General features: G+C 41.2%; 1 protein-coding gene across 8 annotated transcripts in view; it reads right to left on the reverse strand.

Annotated features, from left to right (window-relative positions):
- Positions 1 to 6,320: 6,320 nt before the first annotated feature.
- Phc3 (polyhomeotic homolog 3) overlaps positions 6,321 to 25,249 on the reverse strand; it is a 68,580-nt gene continuing 49,651 nt past the window's right edge. For 5 of the 8 annotated variants that reach the window (XM_029537378.1, XM_029537377.1, XM_029537376.1 and 2 more), the window contains 5 exons: positions 24,807 to 24,966; positions 19,474 to 19,588; positions 17,143 to 17,275; positions 16,820 to 17,051; positions 6,321 to 9,977 (listed from right to left, as the gene is read on the reverse strand). In XM_029537378.1, coding sequence (XP_029393238.1) covers positions 9,823 to 9,977; positions 16,820 to 17,051; positions 17,143 to 17,275; positions 19,474 to 19,588; positions 24,807 to 24,966 — 795 coding nt within the window. In that variant the 3' untranslated portion in view covers positions 6,321 to 9,822. Of the gene's footprint in view, positions 9,978 to 16,819; positions 17,052 to 17,142; positions 17,276 to 19,473; positions 19,589 to 24,806; positions 24,967 to 25,249 lie in introns of those variants that run through there. The other 3 variants (XR_003843686.1, XM_021195971.2, XM_029537379.1) reach the window with 3 other exon arrangements.

A 25,249-nucleotide genomic window follows, 5' to 3' on the forward strand; every position in this document is an offset into this window, starting at 1 on the left:
GATCATAATCATGTTAGTAACCTGCACTAGAAGCAGCCTTGGGCTATTGAGATTAAGGGCTGGATAATCCTATCTTGTATGGATAACCCTACACATTGTATAGATGCCAGTGGCATCTTCCCCAGAAGTGGCAATCAAAAATGTCTCCACATATTCTGGGCACAGCTCCTAACCACATTCCCCAGTTAAAAAAACAAAACAAAAAGCAAAGAAGACCTGAGCAAAGCACTGTAAGCCAGACTAATCTGAACATACCTTATGAATTAATCTACATAGCTATCTTGGCTGCTGTTTACAAATGCTAACACAGGTTGCAAGAACCGCCTAACATTCCTATAAGTAGTAGCTTTCAGGCTGAAGCTTTCGCTTACTAGCATGCACAAAGCCCTAGCACCACAGAAACTGAGTGCAATAGTCTATGCCTGTAATCCTGTACTTGGGAGGTGTAAGCAAGAAAATCAGAAATTCAAATGACTGGCCTGATTTGAGTCATAGGCTCTATGGCCAGTGTTGCTGCAAGGAGACACTGGAAGGGAGGGAGCTTAATCTTTAGGCTGCGAGGTACAGTATTTAAAATGTTTAAAAATGTTATCACTGGTTACCCTGAGGTCAGCGTGGGCTGAGATCATCCAGTCCTTCCTCCCCCAAGATGACTTACCTTTTAACATCACAACTCACACATATCCATTTACGTATGTATTTATGTGTAAGAGAGATTTACAGTTTTAAAAAGTAGTAGTTAGCTATTAAGTTCATGACCTGCCGTGGAGCAGCAGTGTGTAGTAATGGCAGGTCTGTGTGCCTGGCACTGTGGACACATTTGCATGTGGTGACTCTGCTGGGTTCTGGTCACGTCCTCTTGCAGGTAAGGAAAGTAAAGCATCAAAGTGAAGCAGCCTACCAGCTCACACAGCCCTGGCATCAGAGTCCTGCTCTTTCCACTCTGCTACACCATTGGCTTTTTGTAATTGTTTTTTACTTACACTGTACAGTGTCAATGAACATCTTAAGGAATTGAGGTCCCATTTCCTTCAGCATACAGATCTTCAGGTTAGCACCAGCCCCCTAGAGAGACAAGTTGTCCATGCTGCTGGATAATCAGAAATTCTCTGAGTGAGCTACAAGCACAGGTTAAGCATTCCTGGTCTTAAATGATTTTGGATAAGGGATAATCAATATTGTCTGAAAACGTAGTTCTCAGACATACCAGGTGACACCTAGTGATAGAAACCTAACCCGAGCCATTCTAAGGAAAAGGGTACTGGGACAACAAAATAAACTAGGTAAACTAAAGTAGGAGACTTTCTGGGGTGTCATTAGCTAATGCAGAGGGCATTCTGGCTGCCAACAAGCCAGGCTTTTAGTATCTCAATTTAAAGCTCCTACCTTTAGATATAAAACCTAGGAAATGATTGGCCTGATTTGAGTCATCGGCTCTATGGCCAGTGTTGCTGCAAGGAGACACTGGAAGGGAGGGAACTTAATCTTTAGGCTGCGAGGTACAGTATTTAAAATTTTTAAAAATTAGGTCTTAATTTTTACAAAGGAATAAAAAACTATATTGTTCTGTTTTTATAATGCAAATAGAGATACAACTATATTGAAAGCCAACACACCTGACTTGTGAGGCAAGTCCTACCCTGACAGCGCAGCTTGGCAGACATACCCCAGGCTGCAGTGAACCATGGTATGCGCTTGTGCAGTTCAGATGTCCGAAGCTGGCCCTTTTAATTCATTGGTGTACAATTCCTTCTCCACAGTTTTTTGCCTTCCAAATGGCCATAACATGAGAATAAAACATACTTAGCTATACTGAACTTAATATACCTTTGTAGATTAGATAGCAAGAAATTTATAGCCAGTTCACCCCTCCATTAAGGTCTTTATTAGATTTTCCCCATCTCTCAAAAGCGTAAAGAAATAAAAATTCAATAACCAGTCAATCTTTTATTTGTAAAGAACTGAAGTTACAACTGGTTTACAATATATTATTGTAATATAAACAACATAAATAAAAGATCCTGTAGGCCCCCCACTAGCCGTCCGCCCAGACCCACTTGAAGCCATGTTACAATACTCTATGTGAAAGTGTGCAGGTAACAAAGGTGCAATCCAAGCAAGGTTAAGCAGCAGAGGATAAGGTGCTTCCGTTAGCAGTTAACATCGCCAGCAAACATCTGATGCTCCTTTAACTTCACTGACTAGACACACAGAGGAAGTCTAAAATTCACACACATGCTACTTAATATGAAAGTGCTTTCTCTTTTCTTAAAAAAATACAGCAAATGAACACTTTTTACATAGATAATGGTGTGCTCTTACAATGCAAAATTAACTTCATTTTCAGGTTATACATTATAAAACTGTAGCTATGGATGCCAGGCTAGGAACTCTATGCTAAGGGTGCTAGAACTCTATCATTTCCTGTGAGAAGGTTTCTAATACAACATCCAATGTAAGACACATCTATTATAACCCTAACATTTGCTTTCTCTAAGATTAAAACATGTTTTCTTTCCCCCTTGGTGATTTTCCTTGATGAATCATCTTTTGAGATTTTTTTATTATTATAAAACTTTGATTTTAGAACAATGGTCAAAACCAAAAGGAAGATTTCTAAAAATGTGCTTAAAATATTAAAAAACAGTTAATCTCAGCAACCTGCCTTTGTGAAACAAATTTTAAGTGCCATTTGCAAAGCATTGTCACCAAATTCAAGAGGCTTGCAGTCAGCAGCCTCCTTCCCCCGCCGCCCTGTGCATGGCTGTCTGTAATGTACAACCCTCATTTCCAACCATTTCTGAATTTTGATTTTTAATCCCCTACTGTACAAACCAAGACCCATCTCTGAATGAGGTGATTGGCAGTCAATTCCATCAATGTGGGAGTCATACACAAAAATTACACTCTGTATTCTCAGCTGAATTCTTAAGGTCTAAGAACACAGGCACAAGAACAGCATTTATGCAACAGAGATCTAAACAACACAGGATATTTTACAACTTAGGTGTATTTCAAAAACTTAAAAAACACCTTAAAAGTAACCAGAATTATGAGACAATTTACAAAGATCAGATTAGTGGGCTATTTAGATTATTATAACTTACAAAAACCTTAATTTGAAAGCATCTATTATATACTGTAATTTAACACTTTATTTGGGCATTTCCCCACTTTAAAAACCTATAGCTATGATACATAGTTTTTAAAATATATTTTTATATCTTTATAGAGAATGTGAGTAGCAACTGATGTTAGTTAGCATTTAAAACAAGAATTACAACCTGATTCACAGAACCCCAGAGTGACACAGGAATTCACACCATTAAAAGTGACTTTGACCCCATCTTCACTCCTTAAATACTTGCCAGCACAAGCAGGATCTACTTTTTGGTGGTGGCGGTGGTGGTAGCTTTTGAGACAGTGTTTCTCTGTGTAGCCTGGCTGTCCTGGAACTTGCTCTGTAGACAAGGCTGGCCTCGAACTCACAGAAATCTGCCTGCTTCTGTGTCCCAAGGCTGGAATTAAAGGTGTGAGCCACCACCCAGCTAGGAACTGCCTTCTGTCACCAGTTCTGCATTTCATGATGCAGTACAGACCCTTTCTGGGTCTTCCCTGTCGTTCAGAGGTAGCTGTCCCTAACACACTACAATATAGTCAGCACTGTGCAGAAAGCAGTTGTAACAGCCTGTTCTCTGCCTCATTTCAGATGAATCTGTTTTGGAAAACTGTTCCACTATCAATACTGGATATAAACTTTTGCAATTAAAAATTAAAAATGCACAATGATTTCACATTGACTTCTTGCATCCTGCCACCCACAGACCACGTAAAGGGACTGTCCTGACAGTGCCTGTCACAACAGTTTCACAGCCGGTCAGGGCAAGCAGTCTTACTGTTGTCAATAGTCAAGGAGATGGTCCACAGGTGGGAAGTATGTGAGTGGTGATGTGATTTAGCACTTGGATGTTGTTAAACCCCCATTCCCAGAGAGCAGGGCATTACTGGTTAATTACCATTAATTCCTGGTTGTACATACATACATGCTTAAGCAGCACTGAGTTTGTTTGGGAAGACTTTACTTGCTATTTTCTTGGTCATATATTCCACACATAAGCCAAGTGCTCAGATAGTTTACAGATGAAGGAATAAGTGCATAGGCACTGATATTCACTTGTCAATCGGTCAGTCCTGTGATAATCCCAATTGTATAGCTCAGGATTGTAACTTTAAAGCTCAGGGAGGATGCTCCTTCAAAAATGATTTAAGCAAAAAACAACAACAACAATAACAACAGCCTGTTTAGCAGTGCAGGCATCACACTGTACACTGAAATGAGATTAAAAGCCAAATAGCTGCCCAGCGTGTCCCAGGGCTGCCGACCATCTGGAGTAACACCAAGTCTCCAGCCTCTGTTTCCTCTCCACTCAGCACAGTAATGCAGCAGCAAGTGTATTTAGCTCACTACTGAAGAAAGGCTGTAATTTGCTCACCTTTTAATACTACCAAAACATTTAACACAGCATTATGTATAAGGATTTAAACACTGTACATATTTAGTTTAGTTGAGGCAAGATTTAAAAAGTCCCTTCAGTGGGTTGTTTTCCTCAATGATGTTCTAATCTCCACTACTCATTCACCACTGTCAGAGAAAGGTCCACAAAACACTGATGTATTCCATTAAGCCAAAAAGCAATAGATACTATGAATATCTAAGATCATGACTGAAACTAAGTTAGACATTATAAAGGACTTAACTACATCCCTCTTACATTTCATTAAAACCATGCCATGCTAGCATAATGACATTTTAGATTTATACTGATTTTTTTAAATTAAAATTCATTCATTACATACTACTTTAAATTTTCTCATTCTATAGATTTATGCCCAATATCAGGAATATCATAGATAGCAGTAGGTTTACACTTGAAAAGCTTCAGAAAGACCTCTGCCTAAAATATAAAATGTTATATAGAAGCTCATTTTGTGCCTAACATTATATTCAAATTGTATTTTTAAATAAAATAAAAGGTCCACAAGCTATCAAAGGAGAAAGAAAATAAAGCCCTTGTGGAAATAATTTCCCTTAGGTATGGCACCCGCCAGAGTGTGTGCAAATGAGACTCTGCTGTAGAGAAGCTGTGCGTGTCAACAGAGGGCTAGACTGCCTAAGGTTTTTCTCTAGAACAGGATGGTAATAATTGTAGATAAACTTGTATCTTGTAACTTTCAAAAAGAAAAAAAAAGTTTTCTCTTAGTATAATGTCAAGTAGATTTAACTCTAAAACTGCATATACACCTGATAAGGCCTTACCATTTCAGGCCACTTTTTAAAATGTCAATATCATTTTCAACATTTTTAATTGGAAAACAGCTTTTATTTCAACTATAAACTATATGGCGATGCATTTTATAATCTAACACCAGAAATATCTTCCCAGAGAATTCCTGAGGGGCTTGGTTCAATGAGTTAAATTTGTTAAATTTGAACAAAACACATTTACGCTTTCTAGTACTTATTTGTACTCACCTAAACTCAAAACCCAGCTTTGAGATGAAATAAAACACTCTGAATGGAGTGACAATATCAGTACTGAAGACTGTAGTTGGAACAATTCATGTCACAAGTCATTCTGCTTTACGCCAAGAAAATAAGTGGGCTTGTGCTTACTGGAGTCTACCAGTCAGGAACTGTCCTGCAGTGCCTTCCTTCCCTTACGACTGGCTGCAAGACTGAGCCAACTGTCATATCTGACTGTGGAAACGCCTCTGTAGTCTGGCCACTCGATCATAACAAACTCCTACATTTTGACAGATTCTCTCCCTCTGATTATCATCTTCAAAAATCCAGGATTACTCAACTTGGGTACCAGTGGTACTATTAATATCAACACTCCTCAGAGCAGGGACAGGTGATAAAGAGAAATACCTAATTTGATTTTAACCAAATCTTGACAATTTAAAACCACAGGGGCTAGGTTTGGCATGGTGGCACAGATATTAAGTTCTAGCACTTGAGAGAAGGTCAGAGGACCACAATTCTAGGTTAGTCTAGGCAAACAAGAAAAAAACACAGTATGGACTCTCAGGTGGTGTGTGAGGCTGACTCAGTCCCTAGCACCAACAAACACAACTACTAACACGCCTTGTCCAGCCAGCCATCACCAAGGACGCCTAGCTACGAAGGACCATCATCGTGCTAAATGTCTTCACTTGGGTAGCAATATCTTCCTATCGGTCGCTACTCCCTCTTTCTACCTCCCCCCCCCCCCCCAAAACACTCTCTCTCTCTCTCTCACACACCCCCCCCCCCCCCAATAACCTTCAAGGAATAAGTCACACAGACATATGGTATACAAGAAACTAGGAAACGATTTGCATAGATGGATAAGACTGTCATTGAAATACAACTGGTGAAGTTATAAAGGCCCGCCCCATTACAACAGCCTGAAGCTCTCCAAGTCAGGATGCGACCCAACCCCAAGTAAAAAACTAAGAAAGTCTGTGTAGTTTATTGGAGGTGGGGTTGGAGGTAGATGGGACTCAGTGCAGGAAAGGAGGTGAGGCCATCCCATGCCAGCTAACAGTACCAGTCAGCAGCAAGTGTTGCTGGCACTCCCCAAGTCTTCAAACTACAACACTTAGCAGCCTCTCTAGCTGAGAACATGTCTGAAATGCTTTAAGAGTATTCCCAGTGCTGAGACACACAACCTAACAAGCTTGTGAGAAAATGAGTCCTCTGAAAGAGTTCAATCCAAGATTTGTGTTTATAAATAGACGCACTTAATATATGAAGACTGACTGTGAACAGTTACTCTAAGGCATGGTCTCACACACCAGTCTTCCAACACAGGAAACAAAGAGGAAAGCAGCGGGACTCCTGAAACACAGAAGTCAGGTTGCCCTGATGAACTGAGAAGAGGAGGCCCTGTCTGCTCTGCCACACTCTAGCTGCTTTACCAACACACTCTCCTCTTGTTCTGGCATCTCTACTCCCAGGTAGTGACTCTGCCCATCCATCAGTCACTGTCACGGAAGGTGTCAGGTGCGGAGGCAGCACTCCCTGCTGTGCTGATAAAGCTGTGTCACTGTGCCTTACATGTGTGTATGCAAAGCATCTAAGTATAAAGTAAAATTTACAAGCCAGCTGTTTATTTTCCTAAGAACATAGAACTTAAAACAAATAACGTGAAAAGTGTGTCCCACAGTGGTTGAAGGGTTTCAAGTCAGGCAAGGCAAACTCAGGAAGCAAAAATAGGAAGAAACCATGTTCCCTTCCTGTCTTTTTTTTTTTTCCTCTAAGAAAGCTCTTAAGTGCTTAGTAACAAGAAAGGAAATGAAACTAGCATTCTTCCTGTCTGTGTCACACTGAACCGCCTAATCCTCGGGAGACAGGGAGAAACAGCATGTGTCCCCACTTCATGTCATGAAGCTTTCAAATTAGCACGATTAAAAATTACCTAGAAAGAAGTACCTGCAGCAATGGGAGAACACCAAACGCCAAATGAGCCACTTCTGAATAAAATAATCCACTTGTAAGAAAAAAGTATATCTGTTAGTTAAATTTAAGTGCAGACAACAGAAGATCTGGACTAACTACTTCTAAGATGAAGGACAAGAAGGCATCCTCCAAGAGAAACCCCTTGTGCAAGCTGTTTCGGGGTGCTTAAGGACAGTGCTAGGCACAGGGGCTTCTCATAAGCACACGATGGGCTGGTTTTAGTACAAGTGCAGGGTTAATACCTTAGGCTATATGTAAGAATTTGTAGGGGGGAAGCACTATTGCTGGAGGTCTGTTCTGGACAATCCCATATTCACTGCGGATTACTAACTACACCATAGTTTTAATTTCAGAGGAAATGTGCCTTGTGCCTCCTTCATTATGGCAGGCAGTCCCTAGTGCTGCATAGCCAGCCTCTGTTAGGAGAAAGGAACATCCATGACAACTCTGCCATGATGACTCAGTACTAATAAATGCAGGTAACTGTAGAGTACCTGCCTTCCTTGAAATGTGAATAACCAAATGCGATACAAAGAAATATGTAACGTAGCCTATACTACTATAGTCTGAAACAGGAGCCTCAGCTACTTACACATTCTGAGTCTACACAGGACTACTGGTGAACAGCTCTTAAAACTACTACACCAACAATCTCACAAAGCATACATTCAAACAAGAGGCATCTAAAGATTAAAAAAATTATCCCCTATATTTCTGTATAAAAATAACCAACATTTTCTAATGTACACAAAGCCAAAAGATAAATTTATCTGTGATGTCTTTGTGACATCTTTTAGTCTTCTACTAACTCAACCCAATCTCTGAAAAGCGCCATAGAGATGACTGAGCTCAGATTTTGCTGTCCTTTCCGTCTGTGCCAAGGCTGTGCACATGTCCCTTCTGTTGTTCAGCGTTCTCAAACATGTAGTAAAGATAGAGAAAGCAAACAACATCAGCAAATCTTTTGATGCCCAGCACTACAAAGATTTCAGAGCACCCACAGAAAAATTTGGCTTAGTGTCCTAACAGAAAACTGTCGAATAAAAACCTTTGATTAAGAGAAATCACTTTAAATACTTCGTGGGAAGAATCCACAGTAAGGGAGAAAGAACTATGCATTCTAGCCAGACTCAGCAGGGTTGCTTCAAGGAAGGGATTCCACCTCCACTGCCACTGGGCTGCTGAAAGAGGCTCCGAGGCATGACTGCATCAAGCACCTTCATCAGTGCACAGAACAGTCAGGAAGAGGTGACCAGTGCCACACCAGAGTCACATGATCTGTGTATTAGCCTAGTTTTATAGCCCAAGTTTATGGATTTCCTTTCTAGTATACAGTAAAACTAAAACCTGCTTCTGCAGAACTCTGGTGCCACTGGCTAACCCCTCACTGCACATCGTCCTTGTCACAGCCATCATTTAAGTATGTCCCTGCAGGGGAAAAGAGCAGCCCACAGCTCTCTGCTCAGCCAGGCTGCTCACTGGCACCACTGGCATCCATAATACATCGGTCCTGGTGACAAAGGGGCATCCTATGTACTGTAGGGTAGTCAGCAACATCTCCACTGGCTGCCACACCTCAGTTCCTATAACCACCCTCGCCAAAACTCAAGCCCAAGCTGTGGCAATCAAAATGTGTCTAGATATTGCCAATTGTCCCCTGGAGGACAAGTTCTCCACTGAGAACTATTGCTCCTAATGTAGAAACCAGGAGGAAAATTGTCAGTCATGCCAACCTGGGTAAAGGCTAGACTAGAGACTCTTGAGAACTTCAAAAATACTGCTTATGCTAAAACACATTCCCTTTTCACAGCCAAAGCATTTGTCTGGAAGTTAATGCTTTTTAAAACAGACTGGTATTTCATTGCATTCAATTCTGTCAACGGGCTCCTAAATTATCCTATATCTCTATGACAACATTTAGAAAACTAACAGGGTCGGAAAACATATACGAAAAGAGAATTAAAGGAGGGGGAGTGTAAATCAATAATTATTTTTAAAAGGATTTTTTTATATTAATGATAAACATTACCTTTAAAAAATTATCTATTATAACATGTTTCTTTGAAAAATATGGGCCTCTGTAACAAGTCTTTCAGTGTAGCATGTAAGTGGTAAAATTAATGTCACCTATGTTCACTAATTATGAAAATGTATGATGAGTTAGGACATCTGAAGAGAAATGTCGGCACTGGCCGTGGTGGTCCCAATGCACTCGGCCTTCCCCCATGAGTCTGATAGTCTCAGGAGAGGATTCCCAGCGAGGCTTTACCTTCACCGAGTAAGAGGAATGGGCTGAGAAGCACAAAGCCTCGCTCCTGTTAAGACTCCTTCAGAGAGTTGATGCGTGCACAAATCTTCAGGGCTGGGCCCAGCTTCATGTTCATTGCACTCATGAGATGGTCTTCTTTTAGCAAGAGCAGGGCCTGCCCATCAATCTCTTGTGCCCTGAACTCATCTGCAACATCCTGGCAGCCTGGAATTCCATGAGAAGACAGAGTTACACACAATTAGATGGAGTTCTGTTGTCACTGGGTGTGAGAGCTCACAACAGAGGCTGAGAAGCCAATGTGCTACAAGGCCTGGGGCTCACCCTTGAAGAAATCAAAACCATTACACAAGAGGGATCAGGCAACATATCATATTTCTCATGCAAAAGAACTGCATTACTAGGTTTTACACCTCATGGACTCATCTTTGCATAACATAATTCCACATACAGCTAGAGAGGAATAAAATGTTTTGCTATAAATAATAATCTGGAACTATTTTCTCAAACTTCAGATTAAACTTTCATTCCCACTATACCTTGTCTGGATTTGCATAGCCTCAGTTATATCTAAGGGTATTTTCACTGTTCCCCAGGATTAACATGTTATAATGTATAACATGTATAACATGTTATAATGTATAACATGTTATAATGTTGCTGACATACATCATGCTGCTCAACTTAACAATCTCTGTAGCCCAGGGTGGTCTTAAACTTATTATCCTGTTTTCCCGATACATGCTGGGATTACAGGAAAGTACCATAATACATACACACACACACACACACACACACACACACACACACACACACACACACAAACTTTTTGAAGTGGAGCTGGGAACGGAACCCAGAGCCCTAGGGATGGCTGGCAAGTGCTCTATTCCTGAACACTTCAGCACATCTCCAGCTCTCCTCACCTGGCTTTTGGAAAGAAAACAAGCTGTCACTGGAATTACAAAGCTGCAGGGTAGTCTCCTGCAAGGAAACAGTGCATCAGCTCTCAACCTAGAGCAAGCTCTTGCATGCTGAACCTTGACTGCTTCTCCTGTCTACCAACATACATGCATAGCCACCTTACCCAGTCACTTCCCTATCATGGTAAGGGAACCTCAAGGTTAGGTAATGAACTACAGAACCCAAAGAAGAGATAATGCAAGACATGACAGCTTCCTTACAAATAGTAAAGTTATGAAAGTTAGCTTAAGAACAGCACCTAACAGCTTTAAGGCCTTTTTGTGTGATATTCAAATCAGTATTCCTAAGGAACCCAGGACTCAGATGAGGAGAGAGAGAAGTGACTAGCCCGTACCCTGGAATACAGCCGTTTTCCCTGATGATTCTCCGTTCCACTGTAAACTCACCCTCTGGCTTGTGTTAAGATACCAAGGCTTCTAACACAGAGCATCCTGAAGCACTACAGTGTGGCACACATAGGATTACATAGGATAAGTGAAGAAATGAGAAACTGAAGATATGTAAGGCATTATGGAGACACTAGGTGACACTCTGTCGCTCTGGAGAGCATCCTGTGGCTGTGACACCCTTCAATGGTGTGCTCCCTTGTGCGGCCACTTTCCTCAGTGTCCCTCTGTGACTCCATTCTTTCGTCCTCACTGCTTCTGACACAACAGTGTCTCTAGTCTGGTAATTTCTCAGACTTTCAACAATTTATATTTCAAAATCCTGTATAAAATTTATATGGCTCTGCCCATGTACCACACATAAGAAACCATATAGATGAAACAGGATTACTCACCATTAAAAAAGCCCTTTTTCTTTTCCCAGAGGTAGCTCTCAACAAAACTGACTAATCTTGCATCTAGTTGTGACTTCATCCTTCTTTTATGGAAGAACTAATGTTCTTCTCTCCAGTCTTATTTATAAGAACCCAGGAAAGGAAAGAAGAGAGAGAAAGAAAGGATAGGGCTTACTTAGATTCAGAAATCAGGAGGAGCAAGTAGTAAGGGCCACAAGAGCTACATTTGGGACAGAAGGGAGCTCCCCTTGAGGAAATACCCAGCATGCTCTCTGTTCCTCCTGATGTAGATAGCAAGAAAATTGGCAAAATATCTCTAAAGTGTATTGGGAAACTGCATGATTAAATAATATACATTGCTGTCATATTTTTAGATCCTAGTTTTCTCAAGCTAAACACAAAAACTAACATTACATTAGGACAGAGAGGGAGGTACAAGCAACTATTTATCTAGAAACTCACTGGATGGGGGGAGAACCCCAGATTTTTCGTAGGTTTAAGTAATCAAGATGCCCTGGAGCAGGAGCTCGTTGAGTCCCTGATGCCCTGACTGCCTGCCTGAAGCCAAGTGCCTATAGAGACCAGGTGAACAGTGGGGAGCTCGGCTGATACCACTCCCCAGGCCGGGGCACACAGCTCTTGGGAAGAAGGCACTGCTGCCTTTGCCTTCCCACCTGAATTCTCCAGTGTCCACTATCACTTCTCCCGTTTTGAAATTCAAACCAAAAAATTTTATGTACAAATTTTATGTAGAAAATGCAGAAAAGACACCATGTGCCACTCAATACATCAGAGTAATCACATCCCCAAAGACAGCACACAGCTGTACTTTAAAGGATAATTCCTCCTTGGCCGGATTCCTACAGAGACGTCCGAGGGATCCGGATTCCTACAGACCCACAGATCAATATAGAAGAGTCTTTCCAAGGGCAGCTCACTGAGGGATGCTAAGGAAGACGACCTGCGACTGTTGAAAGCACAAGTGTTCCTGTGGAAAATGGTTAATGCACACAAGGTTATGCTCCTTCTCACTCTGGTAACAGCTCTGAGATTCCAGTCTGCTGCCTGGAAGCTTTGACATAGCCCCAAAGGGGTGTTAACACGATACCAAAATAACAGAAGCCCAATGGTAAACACAGGCGCCCTGATTACAAGAAAACACATCCCATCTGGAAGAAACATGCAAGAGATCAGAAAATGGATGAACTAGTTCCTACCGAGAAAAGCTTGCAAAGAGACTACTCAGGAAAAAGAAATAACCCTGGCGGTTCTCAGAAAGTTATGTATAAATGCCACAGAGGCAGAAAGAGAGGTAAACACATTCTTCTGGTGTAAGATTTACCTGAGCTATAGAGCATTACTCGGAGGAAACTTTTTAGAAAGATAGTAACAGACTTCACAAATAGTATGATTTGGTCTGTCACAGCAATTCAGAAATACTCCTACTTCATCAGCAACAAATGAGTACAGCCAATCAAGTCTGTCTCTTAGTAATGATGTATTATGTTCTTAACGCAGGTGGACTCAGTAAGCCAAAAATGTCCAGGCTGGGGAATGGGTGTTGAACTCAAATGAAGGAAGAGCAAGACAAAGCCCATGAGCCCATTTTGATCTACTTGTACTGGCTGGTTCTCTGTCAACTTGACACAAGCTGGAGTTATCACAGAGAAAGGAGCCTCCCTTGAGGAAATACCTCCATGAGATCCAGCTGTAAGGCATTTTCTCAATTAGTGATCAATCGAGGAGGGCCTCTGTGGGATGTTGTGTAGGAGCTTGGAAGATAATGTTGAGAACAGGGCAGAAGATGGAGGCCTGGCTTGTGAAATTTCAGAGAGAAAATTAAAGACTCTTATCAGGGCTGTTACTGTTTGGTGAAGATTCCGTGATTTTGGTTAGCTGGGGCTGAATCAGCCGTGATTAACAAGATACCAGAACAACTAAAGCGAAAATTTTGCATTACTGGAATTATTGATGCTGGTTAGCTGGAGCTAAGAAATTAGTGGTGATTAAGAAGAGCACAAAGAGGCTGTATTCCAGAGATAGCCAAGGTTGTACCTCGTGCTGTAGCTGGACATGGTAATGTGTAAGAGTCACCCAGATGGTACTGGTTTTGAAGGCATGAAGGGGTCATGGAGAGCAGCTGAGGCTCAGCACTGTGAGAGGCCATGGAAGGCCATTGGTGAAGGTGCAGCCTCAGTTACCATTGATGGCCCAGGACTGAAGGGGTCATGCAAAGGAGTTGAGGCTTGGCATTATGAAGAGAGCCTGTGAGAGGCTGTTGGTGAAGCCTAGTTACAGCAGAAGACAGCAGTGTTTTGGAGATGCCAGTATCGTGAATGACCACCAAGAACAGCAGCAGCAGTGAAGTACAGGCATCTGGAGCCAAGAAGACAAGGTGTGTGCTACAAAGGGCAGAGCTGGAGAAGTGACCCAAGCCCTTGGAGGAATCTAGAAGATCGTGAGTGGATCCCAGACATTGGACAGTTGGGAGTTTGATTTTGTGACTTTTCATTGTGACTGTGCCCTGATATTTTTCCCTCTTGAAGGAAGTATTTTAGTGGAGCCCACAGTTAAGAGACTTAATTGTAAAAAGATATTTTAAAGGGACTGAAATATTAAGAGTTTGCAAAGACTGTGGGACTTTTAAAGTTATTTAGATCTTGGGAATGAATAAGAAAGTAAGGGTTGAGGCTTAACAGTGATGTGTTTGTGTGTCAAGGTGACAATGGGTCAATTGTACTGGCTAGTTTTGGGTCAACTTGACACAGGCTGGAGTTGTCACAGATAAAGGAGCCTCCCTTGAGGAATGCCTCCATGAGATCCAGCTGTGAGGCATTTTCTCAATTAGCAATCAAGGGTGTGAGAGCCCACTGTAGGTAGTGCCGTCCCTGGGCTGGTAGTCTTGGGCTCTACAAGAAAGCAGGCTGAGAAGCCAAGGGAAGCAAGCCAGGAAGTAGCATCCCTCCATGGCCTCTGCATCAGCTCCTGCTTCCTGCCCTGCTTGGGTTCCAGTCCTGACTTCCTTTGGTAATGAACAGCAATGTGGAAGTGTAAGCTGAATAAACCCTTCCCTCCCCAACTTGCTTCTTGGTCATGATGTTTGTGCAGGATAGAAACCCTGACTAAGACACTATTGAAGCAGTCCAGAGGGGGCACAAGCTCCTGGATGCTTGGAAACTCCATGAAGAACAGCCCTTGAAATGACCCAACTCAGCAGTAAGGGCAGCATGCTGGTTACCTGGGACAACTAATTGCATTAGGTCTATAACTCCCCTTCCCAAAGGAAAAGGCATCTCGGCCCCAGTCAGAACCCAGGCTCACAAACACAAGGAAAGAGACTACCACAGAGGCAAAACGCAAAGCCTCGGGTGATTGGTAAATCTCAAGACCATTATGCTGGTCTGAAACTAAAGTTTGGTTTTGTTTGTTTAAATATTAAAACAATCATCAGTGAAGGTTCACTACCCCAACCCTTGCTAAGAGACCAAGTTTAGAGTCTAAGCATATTGGTCCGCTGTTAACATACACCTTGCAAGTGCTTACAAATTTACATGAAACATTCTTACTTTAAACAATTCTTTCTTCTTATAAACAGGACTATATGTTGGGTTTGCTAAAAATTAGCATTTGGAAAAGCTATGATACAATAATAAAATTTCAGAATTCAGTAAGTGAGGTAAAATTTACAGTGGCAGTTTTTAAACTATTATTTCTAGATATATTCCTTCAACTCTTAAGTTTGTTTCTTTTTTTTTTTTTTTTTTAATTTATTTATTTACTATATGTAAGTACACTGTAGCTGTCTTCAGACACTCCTGAAGAGGGCATCAGATCTTGTTACAGATGGTTGTGAGCCACCATGTGGTTGCTGGGATTTGAACTCTGGACCTTTGGAAGAGCAGTCGGGTGCTCTTACCCGCTGAGCCATCTCACCAGCCCTTAAGTTTGTTTCTAAAAAGTTGCTTCTAAAACCTTCACAGGAAGACAGCAACATCTCAATAGTTATCTCAATTTAAAATCACTTGAAAAGTGTCTGATGAATAAGTGAGATATATGCCTTTAAGTCAACTCACAATAACACCAGAACGAAACGTGACTTTATCTCATTTTCTAGGTTCATAATACCAGGGTTTTACAAATTAAAAACAAAATAAACAAACAACAATAACAAACCCAGTGTCCTAACATACATTTAGTGTGGATCTCACTGCAAAAACAAAGGCTCCATTTTCTTTGGCTGCCAACCCCTTAGTGGAATGTAGATACAAAAAACTGTTGCTTAAAGAAAGAGGAAGCTGAAGCTGGTGAGAGATATACCAAAAAGAGAACAGGAAAGCATAAGGCTACCCTCAGCATTAGAATGAGGGGAGTGGCTATTCCGGTGGTCAGCTTGACTGTATCTGGAATGAACTACAATCCAGAATTGGAAGGCTCACCTATGATCCTAATCTGGAGGCTGGGAGATAGAAGTTTCTAACCAGGATCTTGGCATGAAGATCTGGAGGCATAGTGGCTATGAATTCTAGAAGGTTAAGACAGGAAGATCTCAGAGTTCAAGGTCATTTGGGATTAAAGGTATGGTGGCACACACCTTTAATCTGGGCCACACCTTCTGCTGGAGACAAGGATATTGGAAGAAGGAAGATTTACTCTCTCTCTTCTTCAACTGCTTGCCTTGTGGGACTGAGCAACTGCTAGATCCTTGGACGTCCAATCACAGCTGCTGCTGACCATTGTTGGGAGTTGAACTGCAGACTGTAAGTCATCAACAAATTCCTTTACTATTTAGAGACTATCCCTAAGTTCTGTGACTCTAGAGAACCCTAATTCAAATGAATAGAGCTTTCTAAAAAAGAAACCAAAATTTTACTCTATTCTATAGTATTGATTAGCTTCCCAAAATATGCACAATATGGCCTTCCTTGTCTCAGTTTCAAAAGGAGCTAGCTGAGGAAATACGACAGCAACACAGCAAAGCGGAGAGAGGGGAAGTGTTTGCTTCCCACTGCTGACTCCCAACAGTCAGGCAGTGAAGACCCAGCCACCTGCTGGGCTTCCCAGAAGAAGCAGAATTAGCCAGTCTTTATTCATTTTAGGATATGAAAGAATACAGTCATGCTGAAGGAATGAGAAAGAGGAAGACGGTCGCATTTCAAAAGCAAACACCATTTAACTTTCACATGCACTGTTTCTCTAGCCTTTACTGCCAAAGGCATGGATAGATTGAACATCATTTTCTTGTGAAGGCACAAGAAAAACATCCAGGCTCGTGTGGTGAGCTACATACCAGGCAAAGAATGGATGAAGGCCCAGACGTCGTCGACTGTCCATATAGAGGGCTCCGTCTGTGCGACTGGGAGCAAGTCACTATTCTCAGGCATCTTCCTGATCCTCACATCGCGAAGCTCTCGCTCTCTTTCCCGCTCGCTCTGCCTTCGCAGACGGGTCGTCATAGCAGAAGGCACAGGATCTTCATGAGAGGCCAAGTCTTCTTCTGCAGATGGATAAGTAATTGGAAGCTGGAAAATGCAGTACAAGTAAAATACAGCATTGCACTTCCCTTGCATTTCTGAAAAGGACATTGTATATTGAAGCAAGCTTTCTACAGACCTGCCTAAGGATATGTTCTCTCGCTGCCCCTTCAGGGCCACTTGGACGACGGCCCCGATGCCCAAGGCTTTGATTATCAGGCTTACGATTCCAACGACTAAGTGCAAATTTTTTAGAACAGCTAACGTTGTACCTAAGAAATTCAAGAAAGAAAAATTAAGCAATATATGGGACAGCCCATAGTATTTAACTGTAACTTTAAAGTACAACTGTGACACAGTAAGTACTAGATACTTATTATCTAGTACTAGTACCTCACACAGTACACCCATCTTATTGAATGGATTTAGTTATGCTTCAGGTCAAAAATGGCCTCTGTGTATATCATAAAATATCCCTCAACATAATACTAGACACCTCTAACAAGGTAATGATATTTTCTCCTGATTATACAAGAATAATGAGAAGCCTACAAAATGCAGAAGATAATTTGCAAAGCAGCAAGAAAGTTCATCGTTCCAGAAGAGATACTTTATAATAAATAGTTCCAATGCTTATTTAAACTATTTTTCAAGTAATATATTTAGAGTTTTGTTTTGCCTTATTCTTTTTAGTTTATGTGGAAAGGAGTATGCAGATGTGTACTGCAGATACAGTAGCACATATGTGTGCAGACCAGGGCTTGGTTCTCAGCACACAATGAATGGGAATGGAGGCTCACAACCGTCTGAAACCCCCTTGCAGGGATCCAATGTTCTCTCTTCTGCCTTCCACATCAGGCACACACATAGTGCACATATATTCTTGGAGGTAAAACATTCACACACATTAATTTTATTAATAACTATTTTAGAATAATACAAGTAATTTTGCTCAGCTATGTTTTATGAACATGTCAGAGATGGAAATAAAGAATACTTACAAGAACTAATGGACTATTTCTCCTCTAAAAATGCAAATGTGTCCTGAGGGCTACTAAAATAACTGACACTCCTGCTGTGTGTATTATGGGCTTACCTGTGGGCTCAGCAATGTTTTGATTTCTAATTAGTACATCACGTGACCAAACTTACTAACACTGTTCTACAGTTAGCTCTCCAAGACTGAGAGAGCTACGTAGCCACGTAAAGCCCAGCGGTGACTCACCTACCTAACAGTCTCTCTTCCGTGTTCTCGCAGCCTGCTTCACTATGCTAGGCCCAATTGTCTAAGGAGGATCATCTGACATAGACTATGTGCCTAACCAGTCATCATCTCTGGGAGAAGGGTAATATTAAGTGTTCTGATATATTCTAAATAGTCAAGAGGTTTAGAATATCCTCAAAGACAATTTCCCAAACTTCCAAGTATTTTTAACCAGTATTAGAAAAATACTGTTCTTTTGTGTGTTTTACGCAAACTGAAATTCAAGTTAAAACATAAATTCAACATCATCCAATGATAGACCTGCCACTACTCATGAATAAACATCTGAGCAGTGGACTGAAACCATAAGCTCACTTTTGAAAGAAACCTGCTCCTATTCTATGCCTTTCCACATACACTTATTCTAAAGGTAAGCGCAACTAACTGTAGTTCTGCGGCAACTATACAAAATGGTATGTTCAAGCAGGAAATTCACTGGCTTCTTAAGAGAATATAAATTTCAAAATAATCAACCTAAACACACCTGGGTCTTCAAAAAGCTCATCAGGTATTCCCAACTGCTAGGCTACCTCTCCAGCCCCTATATTAATCTTTGTAGACTGTCTAGGTAAGCTGGTACCCATGCTATGATCCCAGCACCTGAGAGGCAGAAACAGGAGGATCACAGAATACTGGAGACCAGCCTGGTCCACATAAATCCAGGTCAGGCAGGGCTATAGAAAAAGATCGTACGTAGAAATAATTTTTTTTAAAGATTTATTTATTTATTATATGTAAGTACACTGTCTTCAGACACTCCAGAAGAGGGCGTCAGATCTTGTTACGGATGGTTATGAGCCACCATGTGGTGGCTGGGATTTGAACTCCGGACCTTCAGAAGAGCAGTCAGGTGCTCTTACCCACTGAGCCATCTTACCAGCCCCCAATAATTTTAATTAATAATTAGTAATTAATTTTAAACCACAAGACTACAATTCTATAACATACTAATCATGCTACAGGAGAGATTCTCCACACCATATCCTTACACCAGATGACTGCTGCTTCGATACAGGATATTATGAAACTGCTTTATTATACAACTTACCACATAACAAATCCTAGTAATGATATAGCAGAGTAAACTTCTGCAGATGGCACCTAACCTTCCCTGGGTTGTCAGACCTCATTCCTACCTATGTTCAACTGTAACCTGTCTTGACTTTCTGCAGAAATTACTAAGCAAATCCAAGCACTCCAACATACCTTTTGGCACATGACATAGTACAGAATCGTTTGGACCTTAAAAATTCATTAGGATATCCCATTTTTCCACAGAATTCACACTTGAGTAACTCGCTATCCATTTCTTCCAATGTCTCTAAAAGAGGAGGGGAAAGGCCAAATATTTGAGTGTGTCAAACTTTCCTTCAGCCTCTAATATAGTTAACACAGTCAGACCAATAGTTCTTCACCTTTTTTGATCCCAAAGCTACTTGGCTAGGCTCTTACTAATTCCTTGTTTCTATGTAAACATGGATTTTTTTCTTTTCTATATAAGTATACTTATACAAATAAATATAAATTAGTTTTGCTAAGAGTCTGGCATGTCTAAAATGTACAAACAACAACTTGTGATTTGTAATCACTGAGAAATGAAGGTGAGTGCCGTGTACACGCCATCCAGTAGAAGGGACAGTTCGGACATTAGAGTACAGGATAGAAACTTGGTACTCTAAGCTCTGAAGATTTACACCAGGGAAACCCTTAAAATTTCTAATGGAGAGGAGAATGGCTTCCAAGTGGAGAAACTCATGTTTATTTTAGTGGAATACATAAAATATTTAACTAAGGGACCTGTGGTATATAACCAATATTATAAAGATATTATAAAGATATGTATAACCAATTTACAAAACTTCCTTTTAATATTAAAATAAAATTAATTCTGCTTTTAAATCTCAAACAGACTTCTACTGGTGTGTTTTCCCTACTAAGTGAGAGTCTACCCCACCCCCACCCCTCCCTTTCACTCTTCTCTCCTGCTTTGGGAACATCACCAAAAGCAAACAGCTCAATCTGCATGACCTTTCCCAAGAACTGAAGCAAGTGGAGAAACAGCTGGCTGGGCGGGGCTCAAGGCACATCCTCTTTACTAATGACATCACAGGGCAGGAAGTGGCACTTCAGGGAATCAGACTTAGGGATTCTCACATCCTAGGCAAATGGTCTACATCTTCAGCCCAGGAGTGGTCATTAAAGGAAACTTTTGCAAGTATGTATGTAACCAGGTATGTATATATACTCAACTACCTTGGTATGTATGCAAGGATCATTGATTTAGCTACAGTGTGGATAAAACTGTAAAAACTGTAAAAATTGTCCCTTTCAGGCTGGAGAGATGACTCAGCAGTTAAGAGCACTGGCTGCTCTTCCTAAGGTCCTGAGTTCAAATACCAGCAACCACATGGTGGCTCACAACCATCTGTAATGAGATCTGACGCCCTCTTCTGGTGCATCTGAAGACAGCTACAGTGTACTTACATATAATAATAAATAAATCTTTAAAAAAAAAAATTGTCCCTTTTACAGGATCCCAGCTGTGGAGCTATTGTCAGCAGACAGTTTCTGGATAAGGAGAGTCATTTTTCTACTAATATACTTTCTTCCTTCAAGAGGAAAAAAATATCAGGGCACAGTCAGAACCAAAAGCAAAAATCAAACTCCAACTGTCCAGTGTCTGGGATCTATTAACCATCTTCTAGGTTCCTCCAAGGGCTTGGATCACTTCTCCAGCCCTGCCCTTTGTAGCACACATCTTGTCTTCTAGGCTCCAGATGCTTGTATTCCACTGCTGCTGCTGTTCTTGATGGTCATTCATGGTACTGGCATCTCCAAAACACTGCAACTAGACTTCACCAATAGCCTCTCATAGGTTCCCTTCATGGTGCCAAGTCTCAACTCCTTTGCATGACCCTTCAGTCCATGAGCCATCAATTGCAACTGAGGCTGTACCTTCACCAGTGGCCTTCCATGGCCTCTCACAGTGCCGAGCCTCAGCTGCTCTTCATGACCCCTTCATGCCTTCACAACCAGTACCACCTGGGTGACTCTTACACATTACCAAGTCCCTTTGCAGCACAAGGTACAACCTTGGCTATCTCTGGAACACAGCTCTTAAAAAACACTTCCCAGAAGATTTCACCTCAATGGTGATGGTCTCCTCTTAATCATCACTAATTTCCTAGTTCCAGCCAACCAGCATCAATAATCCCAATCATGCAGAGATTCACTTTAGAAGTTCTAGTATCTTTTTAATCACAGCTGATTCTTCAGCCCCAGCTAACCAAAATCACAATAGAAACAATATGGACCTAATAAGTCTTTAACCTTCCCTCTGAAATTTCATAAGCTGGGCCTCCATCTTCTGCACTGTTCTGAACATTATCTTCCTAGCTCCTATACAACATCCCACAGAGCTCTTAACAACCAATGGCTCTTCTAGCTCAAAGTTCCAAAGTCCTTCCACAGTCCTCCCCAAAATGGTCAGGTTGTCACAGGAATACCCCACTATGCTGGTACCAATGTGTCTTAGTCAGGGTTTCTATTCCCGCACAAAACATCATGACCAAGAAGCAAGTTGGGGAGGAAAGGGTTTATTCAGCTTACACTTCCACATTGCTGTTCATCACCAAAGGAAGTCAGGACTGGAACCCAAGCAGGGCAGGAAGCAGGAGCTGATGCAGAGGCCATGGAGGGATGCTACTTCCTGGCTTGCTTCCCTTGGCTTCTCAGCCTGCTTTCTTGTAGAGCCCAAGACTACCAGCCCAGGGACGGCACTATCTACAGTGGGCTCTCACACCCTTGATTGCTAATTGAGAAAATGCCTCACAGCTGGATCTCATGGAGGCATTCCTCAAGGGAGGCTCCTTCCTCTGGGACAACTCCAGCCTGTGTCAAGTAGACACACAAACCCAGCCAGTTCAGAGGCTCTGTTTTCCCTTCTCCCTGTATGTCCCCTCCATGTGCCAGCACACTAGCAATGTCATTTACTGTCCATTATAAACTACAACTATCATGAAACAGGTTATAAAAGCTCCCAGATTTCCATGTTCCACTGGTGTGTTCACCAGGTTGATAATGGTAAACACGTTTTAGCTCTGAACCTGCATTCACACATGTTTTACAGATAAGAGGAAAAAAAGGAATACCTAAACCACCTTCTTTATTTCTTTTCACCTAAAACACGTGTCCTCACATATAATCGCATGTACAACTAAAAACATGTATCTGGCTGGGCGTGGTGGCGCATGCCTTTAATCCCAGCACTCGGGAGGCAGAGGCAGGTGGATTTCTGAGTTCGAGGCCAGCCTGGTCTACAGAGTGACTTCCAGGACAGCCAAGGCTATACAGAGAAACCCTGTCTCGAAAAACCAAACCAACCAAACAAACAAACAAAAACCATGTATCTGAGAATTAAATGAAATTTAATCACTGTGGTGAATGAAAGCCACCCTAAGTGACCTTGTTTGGGTCTGATTTAATCAGATAACTGTGGCAGAACATGCTTCAGGTACTGGGAAAATATGAATATGGCTCAGGTATTACACCAAAGAATCTTGCTGTTTAATTATTTTAGAAAATGCCTGCTTTTAAGATGCCCCACTGTCTCAGTGAAATAAAATGACTACAATCCAGAGAGAGCAAAGGGGGAGGGAGGAGTGAGAAGACAGTGGACACAGGGAAGGGCAGGAGGGAGAAAAGCAAAGGATGCATGAGGTGAGTGTGGCAGCGCAGCTGAGCCAGGCCACAGTACTGCATGAGCCTTGTGACAAGGGCTCAGCAGATCCCTCTCCACAGGAATGTTTGGAACATTTCATGGTTAACAACCTTTTACATCAAAAGAATCAAACTGAACTTGAAATAATAACCAAAAGTTAGTAAAAGTCAAGTGTTATCCTATTACAGGCTTGGTTGTTCAAATAAGAAGTAAAATGATGACTACTTTGCAAACGTTTATAAAATACCAACTGACAGGTGCCATCCTGTCAGAGCCAAAGGGAATGTGGGTATTTGCTTACCAACTTGCCATTTTGCTAAACTTAACAGTGCATAGAGACACAATATAGTAACAAACTCAATAAATATTTGTAACAGAATAAATTAATTTTAGACATAGTAAGGATAATTACTAAGGGAAAGATGTTAATGAGTTCACTATTTTAAGTCCTGACTAAATACATCAAACAAAGCAACAGCAACTGTAGGACCATGATCAAAATGATCAAGAACAATCTCTCATGAAGACCCTCCTATATGATACAGCTAGTTTGTTTTGTTTTGTTGCTTAGTCTTTTTAACCACATTCAGAGCCTCATTAAAAACAAAACAAGAAGCACAGTATAAGCATTTGCTGACTTCAAACAGGAGACTCGAGGCAGAGAACATCATTGTTGTATCTTCCTGTGTTTGTTTTCCCTCAGCCACTTTACACTTTGATTTATAAGGGATATTCAGTATTAAAATAGAGTCAGTTGAGGAGGAGTCTTTCACAGTAAGAAATTAACAGTACTTTTCTCTTAAAACAGATGTTATCATCTATCGACTGAAGAGAACATCCTTAATGTAACTGGCATATCCATCCAGTTACAATAAGGACATCACTGTTGCAGGATATTTGATCACATTGTGAAACCTGAGATTATGAACTGAAAAAACCTATTTCTTGTTGTGGCATGGCTCAGCCCCAGCACACACCTTTAATCTAAGAACTTCCTGCAAACAATAGCTAAATAAAGTCACGATCAGTCAGGAGGTGGAGCAAGCAACCAGCTGACAGAGAGTGAACATAAGACAGCCCAGGAAAGAGAAGCAGGCTCTTAGAGTTGAGGAGGAAGAGGAGGAGGAGGAAGAAAAGGAGGACAAGGAGGAAGAGGAGGAGGAAGAGGAAGAGGAGGAGGAAGAGGAAGAGGAGGAGGAGGAGGAAGGTCAGCTGGGTGCTTTCTCTGCCTCTCTGAGCTGGCAGGCTTTCACCACAGCATCTGGCTCCTGAGTCTTCACTTGGTAAGTCAAACATTTTGGATTTTGATTTAAAAATAACATTTTGGCACTCAATGTGGAGTCTGAACCCATGACCCTGAGATTAAGAATCTATGCTTTACATAACCCACATATGCTTGTTAAAGAAAAACCTAAAATCTCTATCTCATATCAGACATCACAGTACCAAGTCTAAAACCAAATACACAGATGTTCTTTATTTTTAAGCAAATTCAATAAAATATTCATGTTACTTAGGTCTGCTTTTTAAAAGCAAGAATTGGTTGTCCTGATTCAAAAAATGTTAAAACACTTTCTCTCATGTATGATAAAACTTACCCAACCTAGACATCAACCAACATCAATGCTGTTGGGCTTTTTGTTGTTCTTTAATTGTAAGACTGGTTTGCTTGCCCATTATTCTAGTCAAATACATACAGTGAGTATGTAAAAAAAAATCTGAATTCTTTCCAAGTGCAAATCTATGGAGACTAAAAAAACACATCCTATTCAAGAAGTAAAAGCCTAAGTTGAATACAGGGTTTATGAGACCCACAGACCTTCAGCAATCACGTCCTCCATCTCTGTGTCGGATGAGTTATCCGCATGCTTTGTGTTATTCTGTAACTCTGGCTGCACACACACGGGGTTTACCACCTGATTATCCAAGAGAGGCCTCTTTTTCACAGGCTGTTCTATCAGCAACGATGATCGACTCACCTTTAAATGGAAAAGAGGATAAAAATAATATCTAAAAATAATTCAGAAATAAATGAGTTTAATTTTAAAATGACCCCTTTGGCGTGAACGCTATCAGTGATCTTTACTTACTCAGTGATCAGATACAATTATTAAAGCAACCAATTATCCCTCAAGTAAAAGGCAGTCTATACACACACTACTGCTAGCCAGTAGAATATAAGCTGCAGGGTCTGTCAAGTAGATTGTACTGCTGCTTTAGCCACTGAGCTTTTAAAAGTCTTACAATCAAACGACTCTGCAT

This window comes from Mus pahari, chromosome 4 (genome assembly GCF_900095145.1).
Source record: "Mus pahari chromosome 4, PAHARI_EIJ_v1.1, whole genome shotgun sequence".
NCBI classification, from domain to species: Eukaryota; Metazoa; Chordata; class Mammalia; order Rodentia; family Muridae; genus Mus; species Mus pahari.